This window comes from Phyllobates terribilis, unplaced genomic scaffold (genome assembly GCF_046119375.1).
Source record: "Phyllobates terribilis strain yellow unplaced genomic scaffold, ASM4611937v1 Scaffold_3__8_contigs__length_932513732, whole genome shotgun sequence".
Classification (NCBI taxonomy): Eukaryota; Metazoa; Chordata; class Amphibia; order Anura; family Dendrobatidae; genus Phyllobates; species Phyllobates terribilis.
The window spans coordinates 916,928,095-916,955,130 of NW_027362763.1; the positions used below are offsets into that span (position 1 = coordinate 916,928,095).

The window sequence follows — 27,036 nt, forward strand, 5'->3', positions numbered from 1 at the left end:
TTTTCCACCTAACTCATTTGAAAAATATGTTATTGCAGTGTAAATATGTAATATACATGTATATAGTACAAATTCAATAAAGAAATCTTGTCTGGACATGTAATAGACATGCTCAGACTGTTACGCTCACGCCCGGACTGACTGGCATGAGCGTGATTAGTGATCCCACTGTACCATGAACCGAGGAGTGCCTGGAGGGGCGTAACTAAGTATCAACCCGATCCGACCAAGGTCGCACAGCGGCTCAGTCGACTCCGTGAACCAAGGAGGAACCGAGCAGAGGGACCAGGTGCTACTCCAGGTCAGACCCCGGTCACAGCTGTTGACCCACACTGGGGAATGCAGGAACAGGCAGGTTAGACTGGCATACAGGCAGGTGGGTATTGGCAAGCACGGCTGGTATGCAGACAGGTGGATACAGGTAAGCACAGCTGGCATGCAGACTGATGGGTACTGGCAAGCACGGTTGGTATGCAGACAGGTGGGTACTGGCAAGCACAGCTGGTATGCAGACAGGTGGGTACTGGCAAGCACGGCTGGAGTGCAGACAGGGAGATACTGGCAAGCACGGCTGGAGTGCAGACAGGGAGGTACTAGCAGGTTGGAGTGCAGGCTGGATAGGGTCCAGTACAGATTGGGAGACAGGAACAGAGCCGCAGACGCGGTAGACAAGCAGAGCAAAGCAAAACCACCGGAGCGGAGGACAAGGCAGAGCAGAGAGGAACCACCGGTGCGGTGAGCAAGGCATAGCAGAGCGAAACCGCAGGTGTGGTGGACAAGGCAGAGCAGAGCGAAACCGCCAGAGCGGTGGACAAGGCAGAGCAGAGAGGAACCGCTGGAGCGGTGAGCAAGCAGAGCAGAGCGAAACCGCAGGTGCGGTGGACAAGGCAGAGCAGAGGAAAAATGCCGGAGCAGTCAACAAGGCAGAGCAGAGAGGAACCACTGGTGCGGTGAGCAAGCAGAGCGGAGAGAAACCGCATGTGCGGTGGACAAGGCAGAGCAGAGCAAAACCGCCGGTGCAGTAAGCAAGCAGAGCAGAGTGAAACCGCAGGTGCGGTGGACAAGGCAGAGCAGAGAGGAACCGCTGGAGCGGTGGGCAAGGCCGTGCAGAGAGGAACCGCCGGAGCGGTGGGCAAGACAGAGCAGAGAGAAACCGCTGACGCGGTGAGCAAGCAGAGCGGAGGGAAACCGCAGGTGCGGTGGACAAGGCAGAGCAGAACAAGGCTGAAGGTGCAGGTAGAGGACAGGGCTCTGTTCACATGGAACAGACTGGAAAATGCAGGAAGTTGGCTAGAACACAGGAGGTAGATACGGAGGAAGGGAAAAGGGACAAGCAGAACCAGATACACACAAGGTACTTACTATGAAGTTGCGAGTGGACACAAAACTCACAAACAGAAGTACAGAGACAACGAGTTGGAGTTAGGTGCAGGTTCAGATACTGCAGGAAAAGGGAAGGTATGGACATAGAGACAAACAGGTAACAGGCTAGGATACAGTTCAGACAGGAACTGCTACTGCAACGAGATACAAGAACGAGCCTGGGTATACAGCCCCCAGAGTGGCGGAAACAGACTAGAAGTCAGAGATAACAGGCCTGGGTATGCAGCCCCCAGGGTGGCAGAAACAGACAAGATACAGGAAAAGACCTGGCAACTTCAGAGGCAAGGCGCACACTGATAGTTAGTGTTGCTCAGGCACCTCCTTCTGGGTGGAGGGGGTTTAAATATCCAGAGACTCAAAGCAATAGGCTGGGGACGCATTAGGAGCGTTCCCACAGCAGCTATAAGAATCAGGAAGTAACCGGGCTGCCGCCCTAAGCAATCAGACAAGAGACATGCACACAGCATGAACTGGAGCAAGGTTTGCAGGCTGGACTGATGGGTAAGATTGCAGTCTTGCATAGTGGGAGGTGGTGTACTATGCAAGTACGCCGCCAGGAATGTTACACAGACATGTCTATAATCGTGGCATGTTGCCATACATACGACATCATTATATATGCTGCGTTAGCTGTAGCCGGTCGAATTTCGAGTTCATGAACATTACTGTTTCCATGTTCAATCCTCATTGCAATTACTTGATATATATCTGTAGTATTTTGCAATAAATTGACTCTGGAATGTCTCGTCAGTGTCGTAATGGCCGTGACACTTGCTGTTACATTTGCAGTGAGTACACTCTGAAAAGTCAGAGAATAAACATTAATCAAGAAAGCATATGAACTATATTTTGGTTGTGCAATTAGGGACCAAAATAAGACCTGGGCATCTCATATATGTTGCACTTCTTGCTCTGCCAATCTAAGACTCTAGATAACGGGATCGTGATCTTCAATGCAGTTTGCTGTCCGAATGATATGGAGGGAGCAGAGGGATCACGTTAGTGATTGTTACTTATGTATTACAAATGTGTCTTTGTTTTCAGCAAAGACTAAGAAATTCATATACTATCCTAACATTCCATCAGCCATGCGACCAGTACCTCATGATGATAATCTCCCAGTTCCAAAACCACCCAAAGTATTGATGCTCGAGGAAGATGACCAACAATAAAGTTGTCGGCAGAAAAGGAGACTTCTGCTGATCCAGACTTCGGACTATCAACAGCCAGTGAGCCACATCTTCTATGTCAATCTGATCTGAATGACCTGGTGAGGGATTTGAGCCAGGCCAGGCAGAATTACTGGGATCAAGGCTGCAAGGATGGAATCTGTTGTTACCAGGGACAAAAATTTCTGTACTTCGCAGATGTGAAGAAGATCTTACAAAATTCTTCAGTCAGGTTGATGATTTAGCTTTTTGCCATGCCATCACAGGTTTGTTAAGTGCGCTAGGATGTGAACATGACCCAACAGAATGGCGACTGTTTATTGACTAGTCCATCAAAAGTCTGAAGGCAGTTTTATTACACGACAGCAATATACAGTACAGACCAAAAGTTTGGACACACTTTCTCATTTAAAGATTTTTCTTTATTTTTATGACTTTGAAAATTGTACATTCACACTGAAGGCATCAAAACTATGAATTAACACACGTGGAATTATATTCTTAACAAAAAAGTGTGAAACAACTGAAAATATGTCTTATATTCTAGGTTCTTCAAAGTAGCCACCTTTTGCTTTGATGACTGCTTTGCACACTCTTGGCATTCTCTTGATGAGCTTCAAGAGGTAGTCACCCGAAATGGTTTTTACTTCACAGGTGTGCCCTGTCAGGTTTAATAAGTGGGATATCTTGCCTTATAAATGGGGTTGGGACCATCAGTTGTGTTGTGCAGAAATAAGGTGGATACACAGCTGATAGTCCTACTGAATAGACTGTTAGAATTTGTATTATGGCAAGAAAAAAGCAGCTAAGTAAAGAAAAATGAGTGGCCATCATTACTTTAAGAAATGAAGGTCAGTCAGTGTGAAAAATTGGGAAAACTTTGAAAGTGTCCCCAAGTGCAGTTGCAAAAACCATCAAGCGCTACAAAGAAACTGGCTCACATGAGGACCGCCCCAGGAAAGGAAGACCAAGAGTCACCTCTGCTTCTGAGGATAAGTTTATCCGAGTCACCAGCCTCAGAAATCGCAGGTTAACAGTAGTGTTGAGCCACCCCCATAGTGTTCGAGTTCGGTTCGGTTCGTCGAACACCCGTGTGTTCGCCGAACTGTTCGTCGAACACCTTCGAACACCGTTAAAACCAATGGCAGGCAAACAAAAACACATAGAAACACATAGAAAACACCTTCAAAGGTGTCCAAAAGCTGACAAACTGCTCAGAAGACACAACTAACACATGGAAAAGTGACAAGTACATATAGTCATGCGAAAAGAAAAGAGGTGGAGGAGTAAAAGGAGGGGGAGACACAGATATAGGCATGTCATGCCCTTCTAAAATCCAAAAAGTGAGAAGCCGACACGTTCAGTCCGCTCCTGCCCGTGCCACCTCCGTGTCGCCGGGTTTGTGCCAGAGCCGCGGTGAACCCTGACGGCCAGCCCCCCTCTCCCAAAACTGGTGCCTGTCCGCTGGTGGGTCGAGCGAGCCCCCCTGTGGTGGAGGCAGCTCTAAGCTTTTTAATTTAAATTGTCTCTCTAAATTGAATGAATACACTTTAAATCCATTTACAAGGATCTATTGGAGGGCAAGTCTCATGCCAGCAGCCGCGTAATTACAGCTCCAGTAGCGTCCACTAAAGCTGCTGCAGTTAAAAAGCTTTTATAAGGATCGAGCTCGCCTGTCCACCGCAAGGCATCCTACTGCCAGTCCCAGCCCCTATGCCTTGGGGTGCCTCCTGATGCTCTTCACTGAGTATCCCGTGGTCCCGAAGCATTTCCTTTGAAAAAATTAAGTGTCCAAACTACAGGTGGTGTAGCTTGCTTAACAGCCGGGATAATCCGCTGACTAGAAGACACTGCTACTAGGCACAAAGTATTTCCTGGGCTAGATGCAGTTAAAAATTTGTAATTAGATACTCTCGTTGGATGCTGAGAAAGCATTCCATAGAGTCTCCTGGCACGCCATATATGATTCTCTTAAAAAGCTTGGGGTATGGGTCTAGGGGACCCTTTTATAGCCAAAATCACGGCCCTGTATCACAATACGTCACCTAGGCTGAAGATAAATGGAACTGTAGCACCCTGAGGGCTCGGTTGCTACAGAGGTATTGCACCTCACCCAGAGGTGTGATATCTCACTCTCAGGTAAGGATGGAGTGTGGATCAGGACCCGACACCTGCATGCATTACACCACATTGCCGTGGGGCAGGGCGACCAATATGCCTCTGAGATGGGCACGACAGTCCCTGTCCCTGGCTGGAGTGGGGGGAGGGAACACTGAGGAAGGGGAACCCTGTAGTGCAGGAGCAGGGAGGAAGCAGTTCCTGGGTGCATTGAGAAGGGAGTATAAAAGGTGGGCACCATCTTAGTTCAGTGCAGAGAAGTCTGAGCAGAAGTGGCAGGGAGCAGGGGCTCTGCATGAGCTCTGCTCCGGAGGCGGGCCTAGTAACAGAGGCCCAGGCCTGGAAGAGGGAGAAGGAAGGAAGAGGAGCGGAGAAGGCTCCAGGAACGAGGAATGAAGGGATCCCAGGGGTGCGGACAGGCGAGTCGCCACCGCACGCCCGAATCCACCTGCGTGGAGGGGTCAGGCCAAAGGGGGAGACCGGTCCCCGAAACTAGTGGAGGCAGGAAACGACCCTCAGCTAGAAACCGGAGGCTGTGACATTTTATGTGGCGCAGCCCCTCGCTACACCCGCTAGGAAGGCACCACATAGGGTCAGGGAAACTGGCACCAAGTTTACCAAGAGGAGGCTCGAGGCAGCCGGACAGAAGGGTTGGTAAGAAAGGCCAGACAAAGGACACACAAAGGGGGTCCTGTGAAGCGCTCCAAAGTTATCTGGGAGTTGTCTGAGCCCCTCACCTGGTGAGCACAGTACGACGTGGGCAGCCGTTACCTGCAGACGTGGTCTGGATAATAAGAACTGTGAGTAAAGGCCCTGGACTGCATCACTGACTCCGTGTCGTTACTGCTGCTGCCCTGCACCATCACCCCCATCCTCCGCATACACTGCACTGAGGCTATACTCCTCCCGTGGGGAGTTATGCTACGCTCTGCTGCACCCACAACACCAGCCTCAGCGGTCTGCCCTGCAGTGGCGGTTCACTCTGACCGCAATCCACGGGTGGCGTAGTCGGACATTTAAACATCAAAACCACATAAATAGTTCCGCCACTGGTTTGACCACCCTGAGCCACGGAACCGGGTCGCCGCCACGAAGACTACAACCACCAGCATCCACCAAAAAGGGTCCGGCTCCGGGTGTCCCAAGGCCCAGGGGGTGCATCAGAACATTTTCATCACCTTTCACAATCACCAATGGGACAAGGCAGGGATGTCCTCTATCCCCTCTCTTATACATCCTAGTGACGGAGCACCTGCTCTCATCAATTCACCATAACCCCAATATTAGGTGGATTGAGGTGGGAGGCACCGAGTACAAGTGCTCTCTATTTGCTGATGATGTCTTAGTATATATCACTCAATCACATATATCCATCCATGCTGTTATGGCTGAAATAGATCACTTTGTTACATGGTCAAATTTTAAAATCAATGCAGCGAAGTCTGAGGCCCTCGATGTCTCCCTCCCCAAATCCATATAGGATTCCATCCAGTCCAACTTTCCCTTTGCCTGGCCCTCACAGGGTATCAAATACTTAGGAATTCCTATTCATAGAGACCTCTCCCATCTATGTTATCTTAATTTTGGGCCCTTTATTGAACAACTGAATACAGACCACGGTTGGCAAGTTAGAACTGTAAGATTCACTATGTGAACCACTGGTGTTTTGTGGAAAAGCACATGTACACTGTGTTCCAAATTATTATGCAAAAAGTGTTTAGGAGTGATAAGGGAAGAATTTGTTTGTTTGTCAGTTAAACTCATTGATGGTGATGTGTGTCAGGGCTCTTTATATCACTGTAAGCAATTGCAGACACCTGTGCTAATTAGTTTGGCAGGTGTGTCCAATGAAAGGCAAGACTACTTAAGAAGGCTGTCTCACATTATTAAGCAGCCTACATTTTCTGCCAAAATGGGAAAGAAAAAGGATGTGTCGGCTGCTGAGAAGCAACAAATTGTGGAGTGTTTAGGTCAAGGCATGACTACAATCAACATTGTGCGATGATCAGGATGAAGTGTCTTGGCAATCAAGAAGTATGTAGCTGATTCACAGTACACACGTGTGCCTGCTGATAAGGGCAAATTAAGGACTCTTTCCTACAGGCAATTACGTCAGGTTAAAAGAGCAGCGGCAAAAAAGCCTTGTCATAGCAGCAGACAAGTTTTTGAAGCTGCTGGTGCCTCCAACGTCCCCCGAACAACAAGATGCAGGGTCCTTCAGAGGTTTGCAGCTGTGCATACGCCATCCTGTCGACCTCCTCTATCCACTTCACACAAGCAGAAACGGCTCCAGTGGGCCAAACATTACATGAAGACTGATTTCAAAACTGTTTTGTTCACGGATGAGTGCCGTGCAGCGCTCGATGGTCCAGATGGATGGAGTGGAGGATGGCTGGTTGATGGACACCCCACGCAAACACGGCTACAGCACCAACAAGGAGGAGGTGGAGTAATGTTTTGGGCTGGAATCATGGGGAGAGAGATTGTCGGCCCCTTTAGGATCCCTGAAGGCGCTAAAGATGAACTCCATAATGTATGTGGATTTTCTCAAACAGCACTTCCTGCCATGGTTCAAGAAGAAGAACCGTGTATTTCACAGCAAGATCATTTTTTTGCATGATAATGCACCATCTCATGCTGCACATAAAACATCTGCATCTCTGGCTGATATGGGCATAAAAGGGGACAAACTTATGGTGTGACCCCCATGCTCCCCTGACCTCTACCCCATTCAGAACCTCTGGAGCATCATCAAAAGGAGTGTCTATGATGGCGGGAGGCAGTTCACATCTAAGCAACAGCTCTGGGAGGGTATTCTGTCCTCATGCAAAACAATTGAAGCAGAAACCATCCAAAACCTGACAAATTCAATGGACGAGAGAGTTCAGAAGCTCCTTTCGAACAAGGGGTCCTATGTGAAAATGTAACATCACCTAGAATAAAGTTTTGAGTTGAAAACTGTTTGATTTCAGTTTCTAATAACCTGCTAATGCTTATAATTTCAAAAATGACCATTTTTTTGGTCTTTATTAAAATGAAAAGGTTGATCGAAAAGTTTGGGGGATCTAAGAGTGTGGCAACCCAGTAGTCATGATTACTTCGAATTCTGACAATATGAGGGTCATGTTGCAGGTAGTGCAGCAAGAATGCACTTATGTGTCTTGCGCATCTCGGAGCCCCAAAATTATTTTCCGGGCTAGATGCAGCTAAAAATTATTATTAATTTTAAATCTGGTGGAGCTTAGTATAGATGGCCTAATAGGATCAGTGCTGCACACTGCTACAAAGCCCAAATTATTTTCCAGTCAAGATACAGATAAACATGATTAGTAATTTTAAATCTGGTGGAGCTTATTATAGATGGCCTAATAGAATCAGTGCTGCACACTGCTACAAAGCCCAAATTATTTTCCAGCCAAGATACAGATAAACATGATTAGTAATTTGAAAGCTGAAAACGGTTGGTAGGGTGATTTTAACCAATCATCAAGCTTTTACTCTCCCCAGGATGACACAGGGGTAGAAAAGTCGTTTCGGATCCATGATTTGTTCATCTTTATGAACGTGAGTCTGTCTACATTATCAGTGGAGAGCCGCGTGCGCTTATCTGTCAGCACACCACCAGCAGCGCTGAACACACGTTCAGACAGAACGCTGGCTGCGGGGCATGACAAGATCTCCAAGGCGTAAGTGGCTAGCTCCGGCCATTTATCCAGATTGGAAGCCCAAAAAGAGCAAGGGTCCAGTGACACAGTCATGGCTTCAATGTTTACTTGGAGATACTCCTGTACCATCGTCTCTAGGCGTTGACTATGTGTCAGACTTCATGTCTCCTGTGGCCTTGCAAAGGATGGGCTAAAAAAGTGGTGAAATGATTCCGCAAAATTGATGTTACCAGCAGATACTGTGGTTCTGTTACGGTTTGAGTGCTGAACACTTGACGGTCCCACGGTTGGCAAGTTGGAACTGTGAGATTCACTACGTGCACCACTGGTGTTTTGTGGAAAAGCACATGTAAGATTCTGCAACAGTCTCTGCTGATACTCCTGCATGCGTGCATCCCTTTCTATGGCAGGAATAATTTCTGCAAATTTACTTTTGTACCGGGGATCTAACAGTGTGGCAACCCAGTAGTCAGGATTATTTCTAATTCTCACAATTCGAGGGTCATGTTGCAGGTAGTGCAGCAAGAAGGCACTCATGTGTGTTGCGCATCCAGGAGCACCAAGTCCCTGTTGTGTTGGTGGCGAGGTAACAATCATGCTTCCTTCCTCTGTCCTCTCCCCCCAACCTCGCACAACAGAAATGTGATCAAGGTCTCCCTCATCTGATGAGTCTTCCATCAGTTCGTCCTCCACTTCTTCCTGGGCTCCTGCACCTTCCTCACTAGTTTGGCTGCTACCATGCGCCCTGGTAAAACCATCTCCCCCACCCTCACATGCCTGCCGCCTTGGTGCTGCCGACCGTCTGGACCTTGCAGATGTTAGCCCTTCCGCATACAACTCCTCCTCCTCTACTTCCTCCACCTCCTCTTGTGCCACCACCTGACTCCGAATTCTGTTTAACCTGTGCTCCAGCATGTAAATCACCGGAATAGTCATGCTGATAATGGCATCGTCAGCACTAAACATCTTCGTCGCCATTTCAAAACTGTGCAGAAGGGTGCATAGGTCCCTGATCTGAGACCACTCCTCCAGCGTGATTTGCCCCACCTCTGGATCTCGTTGGCCCAGGCTATACGTCAGAACGTATTGCACCAGGGCTTGTCGGTGCTGCCACAGTCGCTGCAACATGTGCAGAGTTGAATTCCACCGGGTAGGCACATCGCATTTTAGCCGGTGAAGTGGCAGGCCCAACGACTTCTGTAGAGATGTAAGTCGCTGAGCTGCGGGATGCGAACGGCGGAAGTGAGCACACAGCGACCGTGCCCTCTGCAGAAGGCCATCTAGTCTGGGATAGTGGGCTAAAAATTGCTGGACAACCAGGTTCAACACGTGAGCCGTACAAGGCACGTGTGTGACATTGCCCCGGCGAAGGGCCGCACCCAGGTTTGCAGCATTGTCGCACACGGCCTTCCCTGGTTTCAGGTCCAGTGGAGACAACCATTCATGAAATTGGTTCTCCAGAGCTGACCACAACTCCTCAGCTGTGTGACTCACATTTCCCAGACATTTCAAAGTAAAAACCGCCTGATGACGTTAAGCCCTACTGCCAGCATAGTAAGGAGGTATGCAGGATCCCTTCTGCGCAGTTAGAAAGCTTGTGGCATGACCAGACAGGCTTTGGGTGCAGGTGGAAGACCGAGAGGAGGTTGAGGAGGCAGAAGCAGTGGAGGAACTTTGACATAAAGAGGATTGACGCACAACTCGTGGGGACGGAAAGACTTGGACAGCAGCCCCTTGTCCTGCTGTCACCATAGTTACCCAGTGCCCAGTCAGCGACATGTAACGCCCCTGTCCATGCCTACTCGTCCAAGTGTCTGTGGTGAAATGCACCCTGTCACACACAGAGTTTCTCAAAGAAGCGTTGATGTTGTGTGCGACATGCTGGTGGAGCGCAGGCACACCTTTCTTTGAGAAGTAGTGCCGACTGGGCATCTGGTACTGGGGCACTGCGACGGACATAAGGTCTCGAAAATCCTCTGTGTCCACCAGGCGGAAAGGCAGCATTTCTGTAGCCAAGAGCTTGCAGATGGTGAAATTCAACCTCTTAGCTTTCTCATGGCTAGGAGGAAATGGTCTTTTACTTGTCCACATCTGAGGGACCGAGGGCTGGCTATTGTGCTTAGACGGGGTTGATAAGGGTGTCCCCGGCAAACTGCCGGTCTGTGAGGAAGATGCAGGCGGACATGTTAGGTTGCCTTGATCCAAAGGTGGTGCTATCGATGTCGGACAGCGCTCAACACCAGCTGGTGTTACCACCTCCAAAGAAAATGATGACCTGCCAATCACGCTGGCTGTTGCGGGTAAAGAGGTGGCAGGTCTGCGCCCCAAAACAGGTGTGACTGCTGTCCCCCCAGTCACAGAGGATGAAGAGGCCGCGGATGCACAAGATATGGCAGACGGTGGTTGGCCCGGCCGGCTAGGCCGCATTGTAGCACACTGAGCTTCCCACTGCAACTTATGCTTCATGTCCATGTGCCGGTTCATGCATGAAGTACTCAAACTATGTATTTTTTGGCCTCTACTTAGCTTTTGCTGACAAATGTTACAGATAACACGAGTTGGGTTATCTTTATCGATCTGAAAAAATGCCCAGGCTATGCAAGGCTTAGCACCCACGCGACCTGAAGAGCCACCACGACTTGTGGTGAGAGGCAGAGTTGTGTTTGAGGATGCAGTTGTTGACGTGCTTCCAGTACTACGTCTCTGTCCAGGAAGGCGCAACCTGACCTCGTCGTCACTAGCATCTTCCTCCACCTCCTCTGATGACCTCATCTCTTGGCTGACTGTGGGTTGACAGTAAGTGGGATCTCCAACCTCATCATCATCACCCTGTGCGTTATCACACCCGTCGTCCTCAGAGCCAACCTGTTCCTGCCCTGACAAAAAACTAAAGTTGTTGCTCCAATCAGGTATTTGAGTCTCATCATCGTCTTCCTCATTGTCTCCACCAACAGGAGTTACAGTTTGGGAATGAGGGTCTACATTATGGTCAGAACCTTCTGCGTCTGGTCCTGGATCCGACTCATAAAGATTCTGGGCATCAGTGCAGATCATTTTCTCGTCTGGATTCACAGAAGCGCTGGAGTCGACCTCTGATTCCCAGGCTATAGTATGAGTAAACAGCTCTGCAGACTCAACCATCTGTTCTACCTCATACTCAGACGGGCAGCTGGAGATTTGGGAGCTGTGAGGAAGCAAGTGCGATTGGGGTGAAAAATTATATTCAATTTGCAACCTGATGGAGGTCAGTATAGATGGACTAATAAAACAAGTCCCACACACAGCTAGAAGCCCAAATATTTTTTCAGAGGTAGATGCAGAAAAAAATTGTATTCAGTTTGCAACCTGATGGAGGTCAGTATAGATGGACTAATAGAACAAGTCCTACACACAGCTAGAAGCCCAAATATTTTTTCAGAGCTAGATGCAGAAAAAAAATATATTCAGTTTGCAACCTGATGGAGGTCAGTATAGATGGACTAATAGAGAAAGTCCCACACACTGCTAGAAGGCCAAATATTTTTTCAGAGCTAGATGCAGACAAAAAATTATTTTGAATTTGCAACCTGATGGAGGTCAGTATAGATGGACTAATAGAGAAAGTCACACACACTGCTAGAAGGCCAACTATTTTTTCAGAGCTAGATGCAGACAAAAAATTATTTTTAATTTGCAATCTGATGGAGGTCAGTATAGATGGACTAATAGAGAAAGTCCCACACACTGCTAGAAGGCCAAATATTTTTTCAGAGCTAGATGCAGATAAAAAATATTTTTAATTTGCAACCTGATGGAGGTCAGTATAGATGGACTAATAGAGAAAGTCCCACACACTGCTAGAAGCCCAAATATTTTTTCAGAGCTAGATGCAGAAAAAAATTATATTCAGTTTGCAAACTGATGGAGGTCAGTATAGATGGACTAATAGAACAAGTCCCACACACAGCTAGAAGCCCAAATATTTTTTCAGAGGTAGATGCAGAAAAAAATTATATTCAGTTTGCAACCTGATGGAGGTCTGTATAGATGGATTAATAGAACAAGTCCCACACACAGCTAGAAGCCCAAATATTTTTTCAGAGGTAGATGCAGAAAAAAATTATATTCAGTTTGCAACCTGATGGAGGTCTGTATAGATGGATTGATAGAACAAGTCCCACACACAGCTAGAAGCCCAATATTTTTTCAGAGGTAGATGCAGAAAAAAAATATATTCAGTTTGCAACCTGATGGAGGTCAGTATAGATGGACTAATAGAGAAAGTCCCACACACTGCTAGAAGGCCAAATATTTTTTCAGAGCTAGATGCAGACAAAAAATTATTTTTAATTTGCAACCTGATGGAGGTCAGTATAGATGGACTAATAGAGAAAGTCCCACACACTGCTAGAAGGCCAAATATTTTTTCAGAGCTAGATGCAGATAAAAATTATTTTTAATTTGCAACCTGATGGAGGTCAGTATAGATGGACTAATAGAGAAAGTCCCACACACTGCTAGAAGGCCAAATATTTTTTCAGAGCTAGATGCAGAAAAAAATTATATTCAGTTTGCAACCTGATGGAGGTCAGTATAGATGGACTAATAGAACAAGTCCCACACACAGCTAGAAGCCCAAATATTTTTTCAGAGGTAGATGCAGATAAAACTTATTTTTAATTTGCAACCTGATGGAGGTCAGTATAGATGGACTAATAGAGAAAGTCCCACACACTGCTAGAAGGCCAAATATTTTTTCAGAGCTAGATGCAGAAAAAAATTATTTTGAATTTGCAGCGTGATGGAGGTCAGTATAGATGGACTAATAGAACAAGTCCCACACACTGCTAGAAGGCCAAATATTTTTTCAGAGCTAGATGCAGAAAAAAATTATATTCAGTTTGCAACCTGATGGAGGTTAGTATAGATGGACTAATAGAACAAGTCCCACACACTGCTAGAAGCCCAAATATTTTTTCAGAGCTAGATGCACAAAAAAATTATATTCAATTTGCAACCTGATGGAGGTCAGTATAGATGGACTAATAGAATGATGCTATGCCCAAAAGATTTTACTTCACTAGGTGCAGTAAAAAAATTGGTATTCTATACACATTTGGTATATCTTGCAACACAGATAGGCTACTCCACTGACTAACACACTCTGTAATAGGCCAAAAGGAATTAGCTTTGCTAGATTCAGCCAAATGCTGTGAAAAAAACTTGCACAGCACTGGCACAGACCTGCCTGGCAAAAAATGATAGGAACTGATGTAACCTAGTCCTGAAAAGGACTGCAATTACAATTAGTCTTTACTCCCACAATCTATCTATTTAAGAGCACAGACCTGCCTGATAAAAGTCATAGGAAATGCTGTAACCTAGTCCTTAAAAGGACTGCAATCACAACTATTCCCTACTCCCAAGCTATCTGTAGATTTGTGCGAAAATTGGCTTGAAATTAACAAGGTATAGCGCACACAGCAACAGCGGTGCCGTCTAACACGCAGCTGCAGCAGTGAGAAAATGGTGGCGACGGGGAAAATGGCTTGGTCTTATAGGGCAAGGACATGTGACATACACTGCCAATGACACATGCCCTTGCTTGTGTGAAAAAAGCACTTCGCTCCGTGTGTGCGCTGCTGATAGCCTGACAGATTGCACCTCCCCACTGTAAATGCGGGAAAGAGAAAAAAAAATGGAGATCTTCATTATTCCTGCAGAGATCCATCCCCTGCCCCTCCCCCCACCCCGCTGTACACTCAAACTGCGTATTAACATTAATTTTCATCATTACTGAGAAAAAATCCAGTCATGATTTTGGTGCACGAACAGTTATCGAACATAACCTCTATCAGCCGAATTTTTCTCAAATCGTTCGTGTTCGCCGAACGGCTCGAACACCGCTCAAAACAGCTCGAATTTGAGATTGGCGAACAGTTCGAGTCGAACAACGCTCATCTCTAGTTAACAGCAGCTCAGATTAGAGACCAGGTCAATGCCACACAGAGTTCTAGCAGCAGACATATCTCTTCAACAACTGTTAAGAGGAGACTTTGTGAAGCAGGCCTTCATGGTAAAATAGCTGCTTGGAAACCACTGCTAAGGACAGGCAACAAGCAGAAGAGACTTGTTTGGGCTAAAGAACACAAGGAATGGACATTAGACCAGTGGAAATCTGTGCTTTGGTCTGATGAGTCCAAATTTGAGATCTTTGGTTCCAACCACCGTGTCTTTGTGCGACGCGGAAAAGGTGAACAGATGGACTCTACATGCCTGGTTCCCACTGTGAAGCATGGAGGAGGAGGTGTGATGGTGTGGGGGTGCTTTTCTGGTGACACTGTTGGGGATTTATTCAAAATTGAAGGCATACTGAACCAGCATGGCTACCACAGCATCTTGCAGCGGCATGCTATTCCATCCGGTTTGCGTTTAGTTGGACCATCATTTATTTTTCAACAGGACAATGACCCCAAACACACCTCCAGGCTGTGTAAGGGCTATCTGACCAAGAAGGAGAGTGATGGGGTGCTACGCCAGATGACCTGGCCTCCACAGTCACCAGACCTCAACCCAATCGAGATGGTTTGGGGTGAGTTGGACCGCAGAGTGAAGGCAAAAGGGCCAACAAGTGCTAAGCATCTCTGGGAACTCCTTCAAGATTGTTGGAAGACCATTTCCGGTGACTAACTCTTGAAGCTCATCAAGAGAATGCCAAGAGTGTGCAAAGCAGTCATCAAAGCAAAAGGTGGCTACTTTGAAGAACCTAGAATATAAGACATATTTTCAGTTGTTTCACTTTTTTTTTTTGTTAAGTATATAATTCCACATGTGTTAATTCATAGATTTGATGCCTTCAGTGTGAATGTACAATTTTCATAGTAATGAAAATACAGAAAAATCTTTAAATGAGAAGGTGTGTCCAAACTTTTGGTCTGTACTGTATATCCTTCTATACCAGTTGGATATGCTCTGCTTATGAAAGAGATTTATGAAAACATGCAGTTACAGTTGAACCACATTAATTACTGCAATTACAACTGGAATATATGCGAAGATTTGAAAGTAGTGGCAATTCTCCTTGGAATGCAACTTGGCTATACCAAATACTGCTCCTTTCTCTGTAAATGGGACAGTCGTGCGAGAGATCAACACTTTGTCAGAAAGGACTGGCCACTATGTGCAAAACTGGTTGCTGGGCATAAAACATGATGTGCTTGTAGATCCGTCAAAGATATTTCCTCCTACTCTACACATAAACCTCGGGCTAATGAAGAACTTTTTTAAGGGACTGAACAAGGAAGCGGAGTCATTTTGTTACTTGTGACAGAAGTTTTCACGCATCAGTGATACAAAGATTAGAGAGGGAATTTTTGTGGGCCCACAGATTAGATAGATAATGAAAGACAGTCACTTTGATGGCGTTCTCCAAGGCACTAAAAAAGTTGCATGGACAGCCTTAAAAAATGTGATTTCTAACTTTCTTGGCAATAGAAGAGCACCGAACTATGTCCAACTGGTGGAAAACATGCTCTCTGCATTCAAATTGATGAACTGTAAAATGTTGTTGAAAATATATTTTCTGCATTCCCACTTTTTCCCTAACAATCTTGGTTCTGTTAGCGATGAAGTGGAGTTCTTCGATGCTGTCTGACTACTGTTGGCATCTGATTTGTGATTCTCCAATGGCCGATTATAAGTGAAATTCGGCAGCAAAACATTTTTAACTCTTTATATTTACTACTGATACGGTTTACAGCTTAGTATGCTGTCTTTATCATTGTGACTTTAATTAAGTCATACTGTTATTATATACAGTTAGGTCCATATATATTTGGACAGAGACAACATTTTTCTAATTTTGGTTCTAGACATTACTACAATGAATTTTAAACAAAACAATTCAGATGCAGTTGAAGTTCAGACTTTCAGCTTTCATTTGAGGGTATCCACATTTAAATTGGATGAAGGGTTTAGGAGTTTCAGCTCCTTAACATGTGCCACCCTGTTTTTAAAGGGACCAAGAGTAATTGGACAATTGACTCCAAGGATATTTCATGGACAGGTGTGGGCAATCCCTTCGTTATGTCATTCTCAAGTAAGCAGATAACAGGCCTGGAGTTGATTTGAGGTGTTGTGCTTGCATTTGGAAGGTTTTGCTGTGAAGTAAACATGTGGTCAAAGGAGCTCTCCATGCAGGTGAAACAAGCCATCCTTAAGCTGCAAAAACAGAAAAAACCCATCCGAGAAATTGCTACAATATTAGGAGTGGCAAAATCTACAGTTTGGTACATCCTGAGAAAGAAAGAAAGCACTGGTGAACTCATCAATGCAAAAAGACCTGGGCACCCACGGAAGACAACAGTGGTGGATGATCGAAAAATAATCTCCATGGTGAAGAGAAGTCCCTTCACAACAGCCAACCAAGTGAACAACACTCTCCAGGAGGTAGGCATATCAATATCCAAATCTACCATAAAGAGAAGACTGCATGAGAGTAAATACAGAGGGTTCACTGCACGGTGCAAGCCACTCATAAGCATCAAGAATAAAAAGGCTAGACTGGACTTTGCTAAAAAACATCTAAAAAAGCCAGCACAGTTCTGGAAGAACATTCTTTGGACAGATGAAACCAAGATCAACCTCTACCAGAATGATGGAAAGAGAAAAGTATGGTGAAGGCGTGGTACAGCTCATGATCCAAAGCATACCACATCATCTGTAAAACACGGCGGAGGCAGTGTGATGGCTTGGGCATGCATGGCTGCCAGTGGCACTGGGTCACTAGTGTTTATTGATGATGTGACACAGGACAGAAGCAGCCGAATGAATTCTGATGTATTCAGAGCCATACTGTGTGCTCAGATCCAGCCAAATGCAGCCAAACTGATTGGTCGTCGTTTCATATTACAGATGGACAATGACCCAAAACATAAAGCCAAAGCAACCCAGGAGTTTATTAAAGCAAAGAAGTGGAATATTCTTGAATGGCCAAGTCAGTCACCTGATCTCAACCCAATTGAGCGTGCATTTCACTTGTTAAAGACTAAACTTCAGACAGAAAGGCCCACAAACAAACAGCAACTGAAAACCACCGCAGTGAAGGCCTGGCAGAGCATCAAAAAGGAGGAAACACAGCATCTGGTGATGTCCATGAGTTCAAGACTTCAGGCAGTCATTGCCAACAAAGGGTTTTCAACCAAGTACTAGAAATGAACATTTTATTTACAATTATTTAATCTGTCCAATTACTTTTGGTCCCTTTAAAAACAGGGTGGCACATGTTAAGGAGCTGAAACTCCTAAACCCTTCATCCAATTTTAATGTGGATACCCTCAAATGAAAGCTGAAAGTCTGAACTTCAACGGCATCTGAATTGTTTTGTTTAAAATTCATTGTGGTAATGTCTAGAACCAAATTAGAAAAATGTTGTCTCTGTCCAAATATATATGGACCTAACTGTATATATGTATGGTGATGAAGGGGTAGTGATGTGCAAATTTTTTAATTTGCTGTATCTTAAAAACCCTACGTGATAGATATTGTTGGCTTACATATTCTTGTTCAGCATTGCGAAATCTATATGAATCACCCAAAACTAGTGAAGACACAAAAACATTATAAAAATTTGTTGTACAGTGTTATACCAATAGCTCTGCAATTAGGTTTTCTTGTCATCAGAGATTATTAGTATTGTTGCTGAAAGAATAGCTATCAAGCATTACAAGATTTAATAAAAAAAGTAAAAGACTCTGGGCCCAGTTCCTAGACTAGTTGACACATGTTTGTTTTAAAAACTTCAACACATTCTGTACACTCAGATCTGTTATCTGTCAATTTTAAAATAAGAAGTTAATGGTAACTCAAAGGCTCTGGAAATGTGATATTGCTCCAAAAACCAATCCAATAAAATCCACGTTCCCAAAGACAAAACCCACTTTAACGGGTTGTCCAAGACTTAACAATTGACAACCTATTCTTGGCCAAATGACGTGCCCTGCCCTGCCATGCACCCAAACAGAACCTCCTGACCAAATAAGAGGTATTGCCGCATTCGTAAAGAATTGCATATCATTGTTGGGTGGATGTTCTCCTATTACTCATTGTGAAAATGTTGGGTTCCTAATGCTAAGAATACCTGCTACACAAATTTATTTAAGGGAGTTGTTTCCAAAATGAGGGTCACTTTGGATGCTGTTGTTCAAGCATCTTGGGGGCTCTGCAAGTGTGACATGGCATGCACAAACTATTCCAGCCAAACTTGCGCTCTAAAAACTAAACAGAGTTAATTTCCTTCCAAACCTTGCCATGTGCTCAAACAATAGTGTAGAACCACATATGGGGTACTGCCACCTTTGGGAGAAATTTCGTAGCGAATTGTGAGATACAGTTTTGTCCTATTACCTTTTGTGAAAGTGAAAAATTAAAGGTTAAAGCAACATTTTTCTGGATAAAGTGTAATGTTAAATGTTTTCTTTCCACATTGTATTAATTCCTGTTATGCACCTAAAAGGTTAACAAACCTCACGAATGGAATATTGAATACTGTCAAAGGTGCAGTTTTTAAAATCGGGTCTTGTTTGGGAGTTTTCTGATATATAGGCCCCTCAAAGTCATTTTCAAAAGTGGTGTGAAGTGTTCCATAAAAAACAGGGTAGGGCAGCACGGTGGCTCAGTGGTTAGCACTGCAGACTTGCACCGCTGGGGTCCTGGGTTCAAATCCCACCAAGGACAACATCTGCAAGAAGTTTGTATGTTCTCCCCGTGTTTGCATGGGTTTCCTCCGGGTTCTCCGGTTTCCTCCGACTCTCCAAAGACATTCTGATAGGGAATATAGATTGTGAGCCCCAATGGGGACAGTGCCCATAATGTCTGTAAAGCGCTGTGGAATTAATGGCGCTATATAAGTGAGTAAAATAAATAAATAATTTACTTGAAAAAAAAACATTTTTTTAATTTAAGTCTTCTTAAGTCTTCTCTAAAAAATACATTTGAAAAGTGATGTTGACATACAGTGCCTACAAGTAGTATTCAACCCCGTGCAGATTTAGCTGGTTTGATAAGATGCAAATAAGTTAGAGCCTTCAAACTGCAAACGAGAGTAGGTTTTATGAACAGAAGCATAAATCTTACAAACCAAAAAGTTATGTTGCTCAGTTGAATTTTATTAAATTTTAAACATAAAAGTGTGGGTCAATTATTATACAACCCCTATGTTTAATATTTTGTGGAATAACCCTTGTTTGCAATTACAGCTAATAATCGTCTTTTATAAGACCTGATCAGGCCGGCACAGGTCTGTGGAGTTATCTTGGCCCACTCCTCCATGCAGATCTTCTCTAAGTTATCTAGGTTCTTTGGGTGTCTCATGTGGACTTTATTCTTGAGCTCCTTCCACAAGTTTTCAATTGGGTTAAGGTCAGGAGACTGACTAGGCCACTCCAACACCTTGACTTTTTCCCTCTTGAACCAGGCCTTGGTTTTCTTGGCTGTGTGCTTTGGGTCGTTGTCTTGTTGGAAGATGAAATTACGACCCATCTTAAGATCCTTGATGGAGGAGCAGAGGTTCTTGGCCAAAATCTCCAGGTAGGCCGTGCTATCCATCTTCCCATGGATGCGGACCAGATGGCCAGGCCCCTTGGCTGAGAAACAGCCCCACAGCATGATGCTGCCACCACCATGCTTGACTGTAGGGATGGTATTCTTGGGGTCGTATGCAGTGCCATCCAGTCTCCAAACGTCACGTGTGTGGTTGGCACCAAAGATCTCGATCTTGGTCTCATCAGACCATAGAACCTTGAATCAGTCTGTCTCAGAGTCCTCCAAGTGATCATGAGCAAACTGTAGACGAGCCTTGACATGACGCTTTGAAAGTAAAGGTACCTTACGGGCTCGTCTGGAACGGAGACCATTGCGGTGGAGTACGTTACTTATGGTATTGACTGAAACCAATGTCCCCACTGCCATGAGATCTTCCCGGAGCTCCTTCCTTGTTGTCCTTGGGTTAGCCTTGACTCTTCGGACAAGCCTGGCCTCGGCACGGGAGGACACTTTCAAAGGCTGTCCAGGCCGTGGAAGGCTAACAGTAGTTCCATAAGCCTTCCACTTACGGATGATGCTCCCAACAGTGGAGACAGGTAGGCCCAACTCTTTGGAAAGGGTTTTGTACCCCTTGCCAGCCTTGTGACCCTCCACGATCTTGTCTCTGATGGCCTTGGAATGCTCCATTGTCTTCCCCATGTTGACCATGTCTGAGTGCTGTTCACAAGTTTGGGGAGGGTCTTAAATAGTCAGAAAAGGCTGGCAAAAGAGATCTTTAATCCACACATGTGAAGCTCATTATTCTTGGTGCCTGAACTACTTCTTAATACTTTAGGGGGACCAAACAATTCTTGTGGCTTGAGGGGTTGAATAATAAATGACACTCTGAATTAACTTTTAACGTTTTTAAAAAAAAAAAAAAAAAAAAAACAAAGACAAAATTTGCTGCAGTGCATTTCCCACTTCCAGGCTGATCTACAGTACAAATGTCACAATGTCAAGTTAATTCCGCATGTGTCAACCAGCTAAATCTGCAGGGGGTTGAACACTACTTGTAGGCACTGTAAATCAGGGATGTGATGTCATTTATCAATATTTTATGTGAGAAGACTACCTATCTATTTTAAAAGCATAAAAATTCAAAGTTTGAAAATTACAAATTTTCAAAATTTTCAGAAAATCTTAAATATTTTTCAAAATAAGTCCAAATCTTATCAACCTAAATTTACTGCTAAACTGATTAATAACAATGTGTCACGAAAAATTGATTCAAAAGAAGCAATCCAAAGTTATTACCACATAAAGTGACACATGCCAGATTTAAAAAATGGGGCCAAAATGGCTTTACTTGTAAAGGTTTAAACATAAACACTTGTTTTAACTAACGGATCATATTTTGATTACACATGTACTCTGAACTTAAAAATACATAAAAAAAAATCTACTAACTTAAATTTACTGAATAAAAGTAAAAATACATTTCGGAAAAATTCACTTTCATAAATTCTTTGTGGTAGACCAAAAATTAAGAAAAAAAAAATGGCTAAAGACAATGTAAGTGAATTTTGGCAACAACTGAATCCTACGTCTGCTGTGAGATAGTTTACAATTCCAATGTAAGACTTAAACTTTATAGTTCTAATGAAAATCTCTCTTTCCGCTGTATTCCGTGTATTACTGTAGGTCTGTATTGCATGAAATATAAACGAATGCCCCCACTTTTACCTTTCAACTTGTTTCTATCTTTACTGAAAGGCACACGCTAAACTTAAACAAAAAGCCATCAGTTTAAGACTACATAAATAATTTCTGCAACTGGTAATGAGGCATTCTGAGAACAAATTTTCAATCTTTTTTTTCCTCATTTCCTTGTAATTTAACAGTGGAAGTAGTTTTCTACTGATAAACCCTGCTGGCTACCTAAGAGCTGAAAAAATAAAAATAACAATTTAGTCACTGTGAATAAGGCAGTCTATGCATTACCTGGGATACAGGCCAACACCAACGTCCTGCATCTCTCCATCGCTGATGGTAAAGCTGTTACAGGTCAGCTGTGAAAACAAGCAAAGCAAATCTGGGATTAGTGGGTTTTGACCTGAAGGAAAAGAAACATTCAATAAATAAAGTCTATAGCGCTCAGCAAATTGCTGTAGAAGATCATAAAACACCCAGTGCCAGCACCGGAAAAAAGAGCCAAGTATCACATGCGGCTTCCAGTCTCCTCCAATTTTTCAAGCATTTCTCAATGGTATACTAGCTCTATTCAGCAAGGAAAGGATTTGGAATAAGGTGTTCTTAATTAGGGGAGAGAAAGGGGACCTGTTCAATGGGGCAGCCGAGCTCTTCTTGTTTTACAGACTGGAGCTTGTTAAGAAGATGCAGTAAAATTGTGTGACTTGGGCAAGTTTAGAGCAATATGTTTATTAACATAGTGACTAGCTCCATTAACAACAGATAATGATTTCTAAGCCTAGAAAGAAAATAAATTCATGCAAAATAAATGCTAGTTTAGAGTTAGAATTATATATGTGTTCTATACATTATGAAGTTTATAGATAATATACATTGATGGAGCAGAGTTGTTTTAAGACACTATTTACACAATCATTACAGCTTCTGTTCATAATGAAACAATGATGACTTAGCCAGATTAAAAAAAATAACAAAAGAATGGAAAGTCTGATGGTAATTCTGATAGGCCCTAATAACATGTGTAAATGCTATGTTGTACGCTTGCCACAGCTAGTCTATCTTGGCTAGAGCAATATTTGGTCACAGCGATCATTTCAAGTCAGGAGGCAGAATGGAAAGCTTCCTTGTTCTGTGTATCTGTAAGGCCCCTTCACACATCCGTATAAAACAGATACCAGTGTCATCAGTGTTTTGGATCAGTGTGCCATCAGTATGCCATCAATGTGTCATCAGTGTGTCATCTGTGCTTTTCCAGTATGGATAAAGAAAGAATGAAATTACGAATCTCCTCCTATACTTTGCAATGTTAAACACGTACAGCACACAAGTGCACACGGATGCCATTCGTATGCTGTACGTGTTTTACATGGACCCATAGACTTGCATTGCCCCTTGTCATCCATGTTGGCAGTAAAAAACAGACATATCTCTGTGTGGTTTACACGGATACACAGTCTGTGTTAAAACACGGACAAGTGCACAGCAGCATAGGTTAAGATGGATACACGTGGCATCCATGGAAAAAACGGATGCGACACATACTGCAAACATGAACATGTGAAGAAGGGCTAGGGTAGGAAGAGGAAAAGATCCTGAGAAGGTGGAATTTGGGAGGACTTTTAGAAGCTTTTCTTCATGATATCACACTCTTTTCTTTACCAATTCTAGTGAATTATAGTCATTTGATTGTTATGTATGGGGAAACTTTTTTTATAATAGAAGATGGGCTCTAACCCCCAAAACCCCAAACACCTGATCACAATGGCATTGGGATTATAAAGGTTTTTGGTGTATTTAGCTCTTGTGATTGTACTGTGTGTAGATATCTGCTTGAAGCCATAGACATGGCTTTTTAGTAGGTTTATTAGCTTTTGTATGTCTGATGCTCTGTTTGGATCGGACTTTTAGCCAGAAGCATGAATTTATATGCATGAAGGCACCTATCAGGACTCGAACCCACTAACACCTCTGTACTAGGCAGCAACTCTTTTCTCTGAGCTATTCAGCTCTCTGGACAGTTCCTTGTGTTGTTCCTGATTGGCTTCATACTGTGATTTCCTGATTGAGCACCCTATATAAACGTGGCCTGACACCTCCTTTCTTGCGAGATTATTGAGCTCCCAGCATCTAGTCTAGTTCTTTCAGCTGCTGCTGCTGCTCCAAAACTTACTGCTGTTTCCTGTCCAGTCTCTACTTCCCTACTGACTACATTACCTGCTAATTCTGCTGCTGCTTCATACCTTACTGCTGTTTCCTGTCCTGTCTCTACTTCCCTACTGACTACATGACCTGCTAACCTTCCAGTATGGTACTGCTACTCTTGTGTACTGACCTCTGGATTCCCTACTGATTAAGCAACCTGCTAATCCTCCATTACTTTACTGCCACTCCTGTGTACCAACCTCTGGCTTCACTATTGACTACGCGACCTGCTAATGCTCCAGTACCGTACTGCCACTCCTGTGTACCGACCTCCGGCATCCCTACTGACTACACTACCTGCTACCTGTTTGAACAATTTGTTTTCATTATTCACTATTGACTTGCAACTATGTAAGGTCACAAAGCTGCATAAGGTAATATCTTCAAATCCCAATGATATATAAGAGATCCTCATAACTACACACAAATATACCTTGCAGGGGCAAATAAAGTTGAAACCATATGTTTTCTTGACCTTATGAATTTTTAAAATGGATTGCCTCACCACTAAAATATCTTTATGTTTCTGTGAACATTTATATATTATTTGTTATTAGGCAATGAAGCATCAAAAGAGGATATTTCTATCCTAATATCCTAAAGCCATATTAGCAGAATAGTCCCATTAATTTCAATATAAGACAAAAGAGAAAATTTTGTTAGACAGCATGGTTCAAACAGAGCACAAAAATAAAGCACCAAAATTGTGCACAGCCTATCGGAAGCAGCCATCTTTTTTAGTGGCATTACTTAAAATTAGAAATCCAGTTGAAACACCGGTGCCTCTGCTTTCTGCCTCCCTCCACCGGCAGAGGCACCGACTATCTCACCGCCGCGGCTGCCAGCGGAAGTGTCCTGCTCCTCCTTCCTTGTCTCTCTGTGACACTGCCCGGGGTACACGCATGGAGCTCACCAGGCACTGTGCTTGGGGCGTGCGAGTCCTAACCTGCCTCTTAAAGGGGCAACTCATGCGCCGTCCTAAAGTGTCCCCGACCAATGGCCGGAGGACACCGACTATTTAAGGCACCTCCTCCAACATGGAGGTGCCTGCGCAAAGTTGTAACTTTGTTTCCTAACTCACTTGTTAGTTATCAGGTCCCAGTGCTTGTATTTCCATATACCTGCCTGTCTATCAGCCGTGCCTGCCTGCTTGTCTAACGTTCGTGCCCGCCTGCCTGTCTACCAGCCATGCCTACCCGCCCATCAGCCATGTTAGCCTGCCTGTCCGTCAGCCATGCCTGCCTGTGCCTGCCTCCTGTCCCTTAGGGGTCAGCTGACACCCACCCGAGGTCAGTCCCGGAGTAGCACCTGGTCAATCTTCCTAGTCTCTCTTCGAATCACAGAGTCGTCAAGCCGCCATACATCCGAGGTCGGACTTGGTGAGATCCCTAGTTACGCCCCTCCGGGCTCACCTCAAACCACGGAACAGTGGTTCCACCACCCTGCCCATTACAGTTTGTACAGGCCATAAAATCCGCTGGCTCTCAGGCTTCCTCCATCTCTGCTCTATACCAGGAGATCTCCTGCCAAAAGACCCAAAAAGACACAGTCCTATCCTTTCTGCTGACAGTGAACACCCGCCTGGACACGCTGACAACTACGCCTGCACCCACATCTACCCAGGCTGCGACAATTATGGATGTGCCTGGGCAGTTGGCCAGTTTTGCACCCGGCATTGAACCTCATCTGTCTGCTCCTCCACGCTATAGCGGGGACCCTACACTATGCTGTGGGTTTATTAACCAGTACACGCTACATTTTGAGTTCTTGGCCCATAAGTTTGTTTCAGATCAGGCCAAAGTGGCCTTCATCGTGTCCCATCTCAACGGTGAAGCTCTGGCGTGGCTCAATCCCCTATGGGAGAGAGAGGATCCCCTGGTGTTAAAGCTTCAGTCCTTCTTAGAGGACTTCCGTAAACTCTTTGATGAGCCCGGTTGCACTTCTTCTATTGCTTCTTCTCTCCTCCAGTTACGCCAGGGTAACCTCACAGTGGGCCAGTATGCATTTTGTTTTTGTACCCTGTCGTCTGAATTCGCTTGGAATAATGAGGCTCTAGTGGCTACCTTCTGGGAGGGTCTCTCCTGGCGAATCAAGGACGAGTTGGCCAGCCGGGAAATTCTCACCTCCTTAGGTGACCTGGTGTGCCTGGCAACCCGGATGGAAATTAGGTTCCAGGAGTGATCCAAAGAGGTGACCCGCAAAAGAAAAATCGGTGCGCCTAGCTCCATCGTTCTAAAAGCCAATCACCCAGCAAGCCCCTGCTGCCGTTCCTTCCCTTGAGCCTATGCAGATAGACTAGGTGAAATTGGCTAAACATCGTCAGGAGACTTGTCGCGCAGAGGGAACATGTTTCTGTTGTGGCAGGCCTGAAAACCTAAAGCCAGGAAACTCCAGTGCCTAGGGTAGGTTGGAGAGGCTCACAGTCCTTTCCATTTATAATCCTACCCACAGCAAGCAGTGGCAGCATGAAATCTGATAAGCTGCATGGAGCTGGGCAAGTTCACGAAAATTAAAAATTATTTCTGCGGAATGGCTGCATAATCTGGTGAGCATTCACACATATTTAGGTACTTTTTAGTATTTTTATGAGCTTAGAAAACTTAGGGAGCAGTTCACTAAGACTGCTGTTACACACGCCAGTATAACTGAAGAGCACGCAGAAGAACAATGTGCACGCTGCTTAATGAATTAGGCGCATTTATTAACCAGTGTGTTCCACCACCAGAAAATGTACTCCAGTCAGAGAGTGGAATACATTTTTGAAGTAAGATACACCATTAGGGTGGTGCTACGTCCATATTGGTGTTGTCCAGCAGAACTAACACTTAAATGCCAAATGTTGCAATATTTTGCGCAGTTTCTGAGTTTCACAAACAAATTGCAACTTATCAAGGTGTTTTATGCCAGAATTCTGGCATAGACACCTTAATGAAATGCCCTCTTAATATACTGAACTGTTGGATGCTAAAAGAGGGTTGTACTCTACTAGACAACCCCTGCTTTATTGATTCAGAGCCCCATAGATAAAAAAAATATATTTACATCCCGCAGTGGCACAATTCCAACATGACAGAACAATGTCATGTCACAATGTGGGTGAGATGACATTGTTTTGTCACGTGACCATTGTAGCCTATCAGTGGTCAAGCCCAAATAGTGGCATAGGGAGATTGCATGCTTATTGCTGTATTGCCTCATCTTGGCACCTGTCTGCAAAAGGTGTGAATGGAACACCTTAACCTAATAATGAAGTAGGTGTCCACATATATTTGGTCAAAGAGTGTATG

General features: G+C 44.5%; 1 protein-coding gene across 1 annotated transcript in view; it reads right to left on the reverse strand.

Moving 5' to 3' along the window:
- Positions 1-27,036, reverse strand: part of SMYD3 (SET and MYND domain containing 3) — a 1,332,179-nt gene that overhangs the window by 560,580 nt on the left and 744,563 nt on the right. The window contains exon 6 of the mRNA XM_073672800.1: positions 21,839-21,906. Coding sequence (XP_073528901.1) covers positions 21,839-21,906 — 68 coding nt within the window. The remainder of the gene's footprint in view (positions 1-21,838; positions 21,907-27,036) is intronic.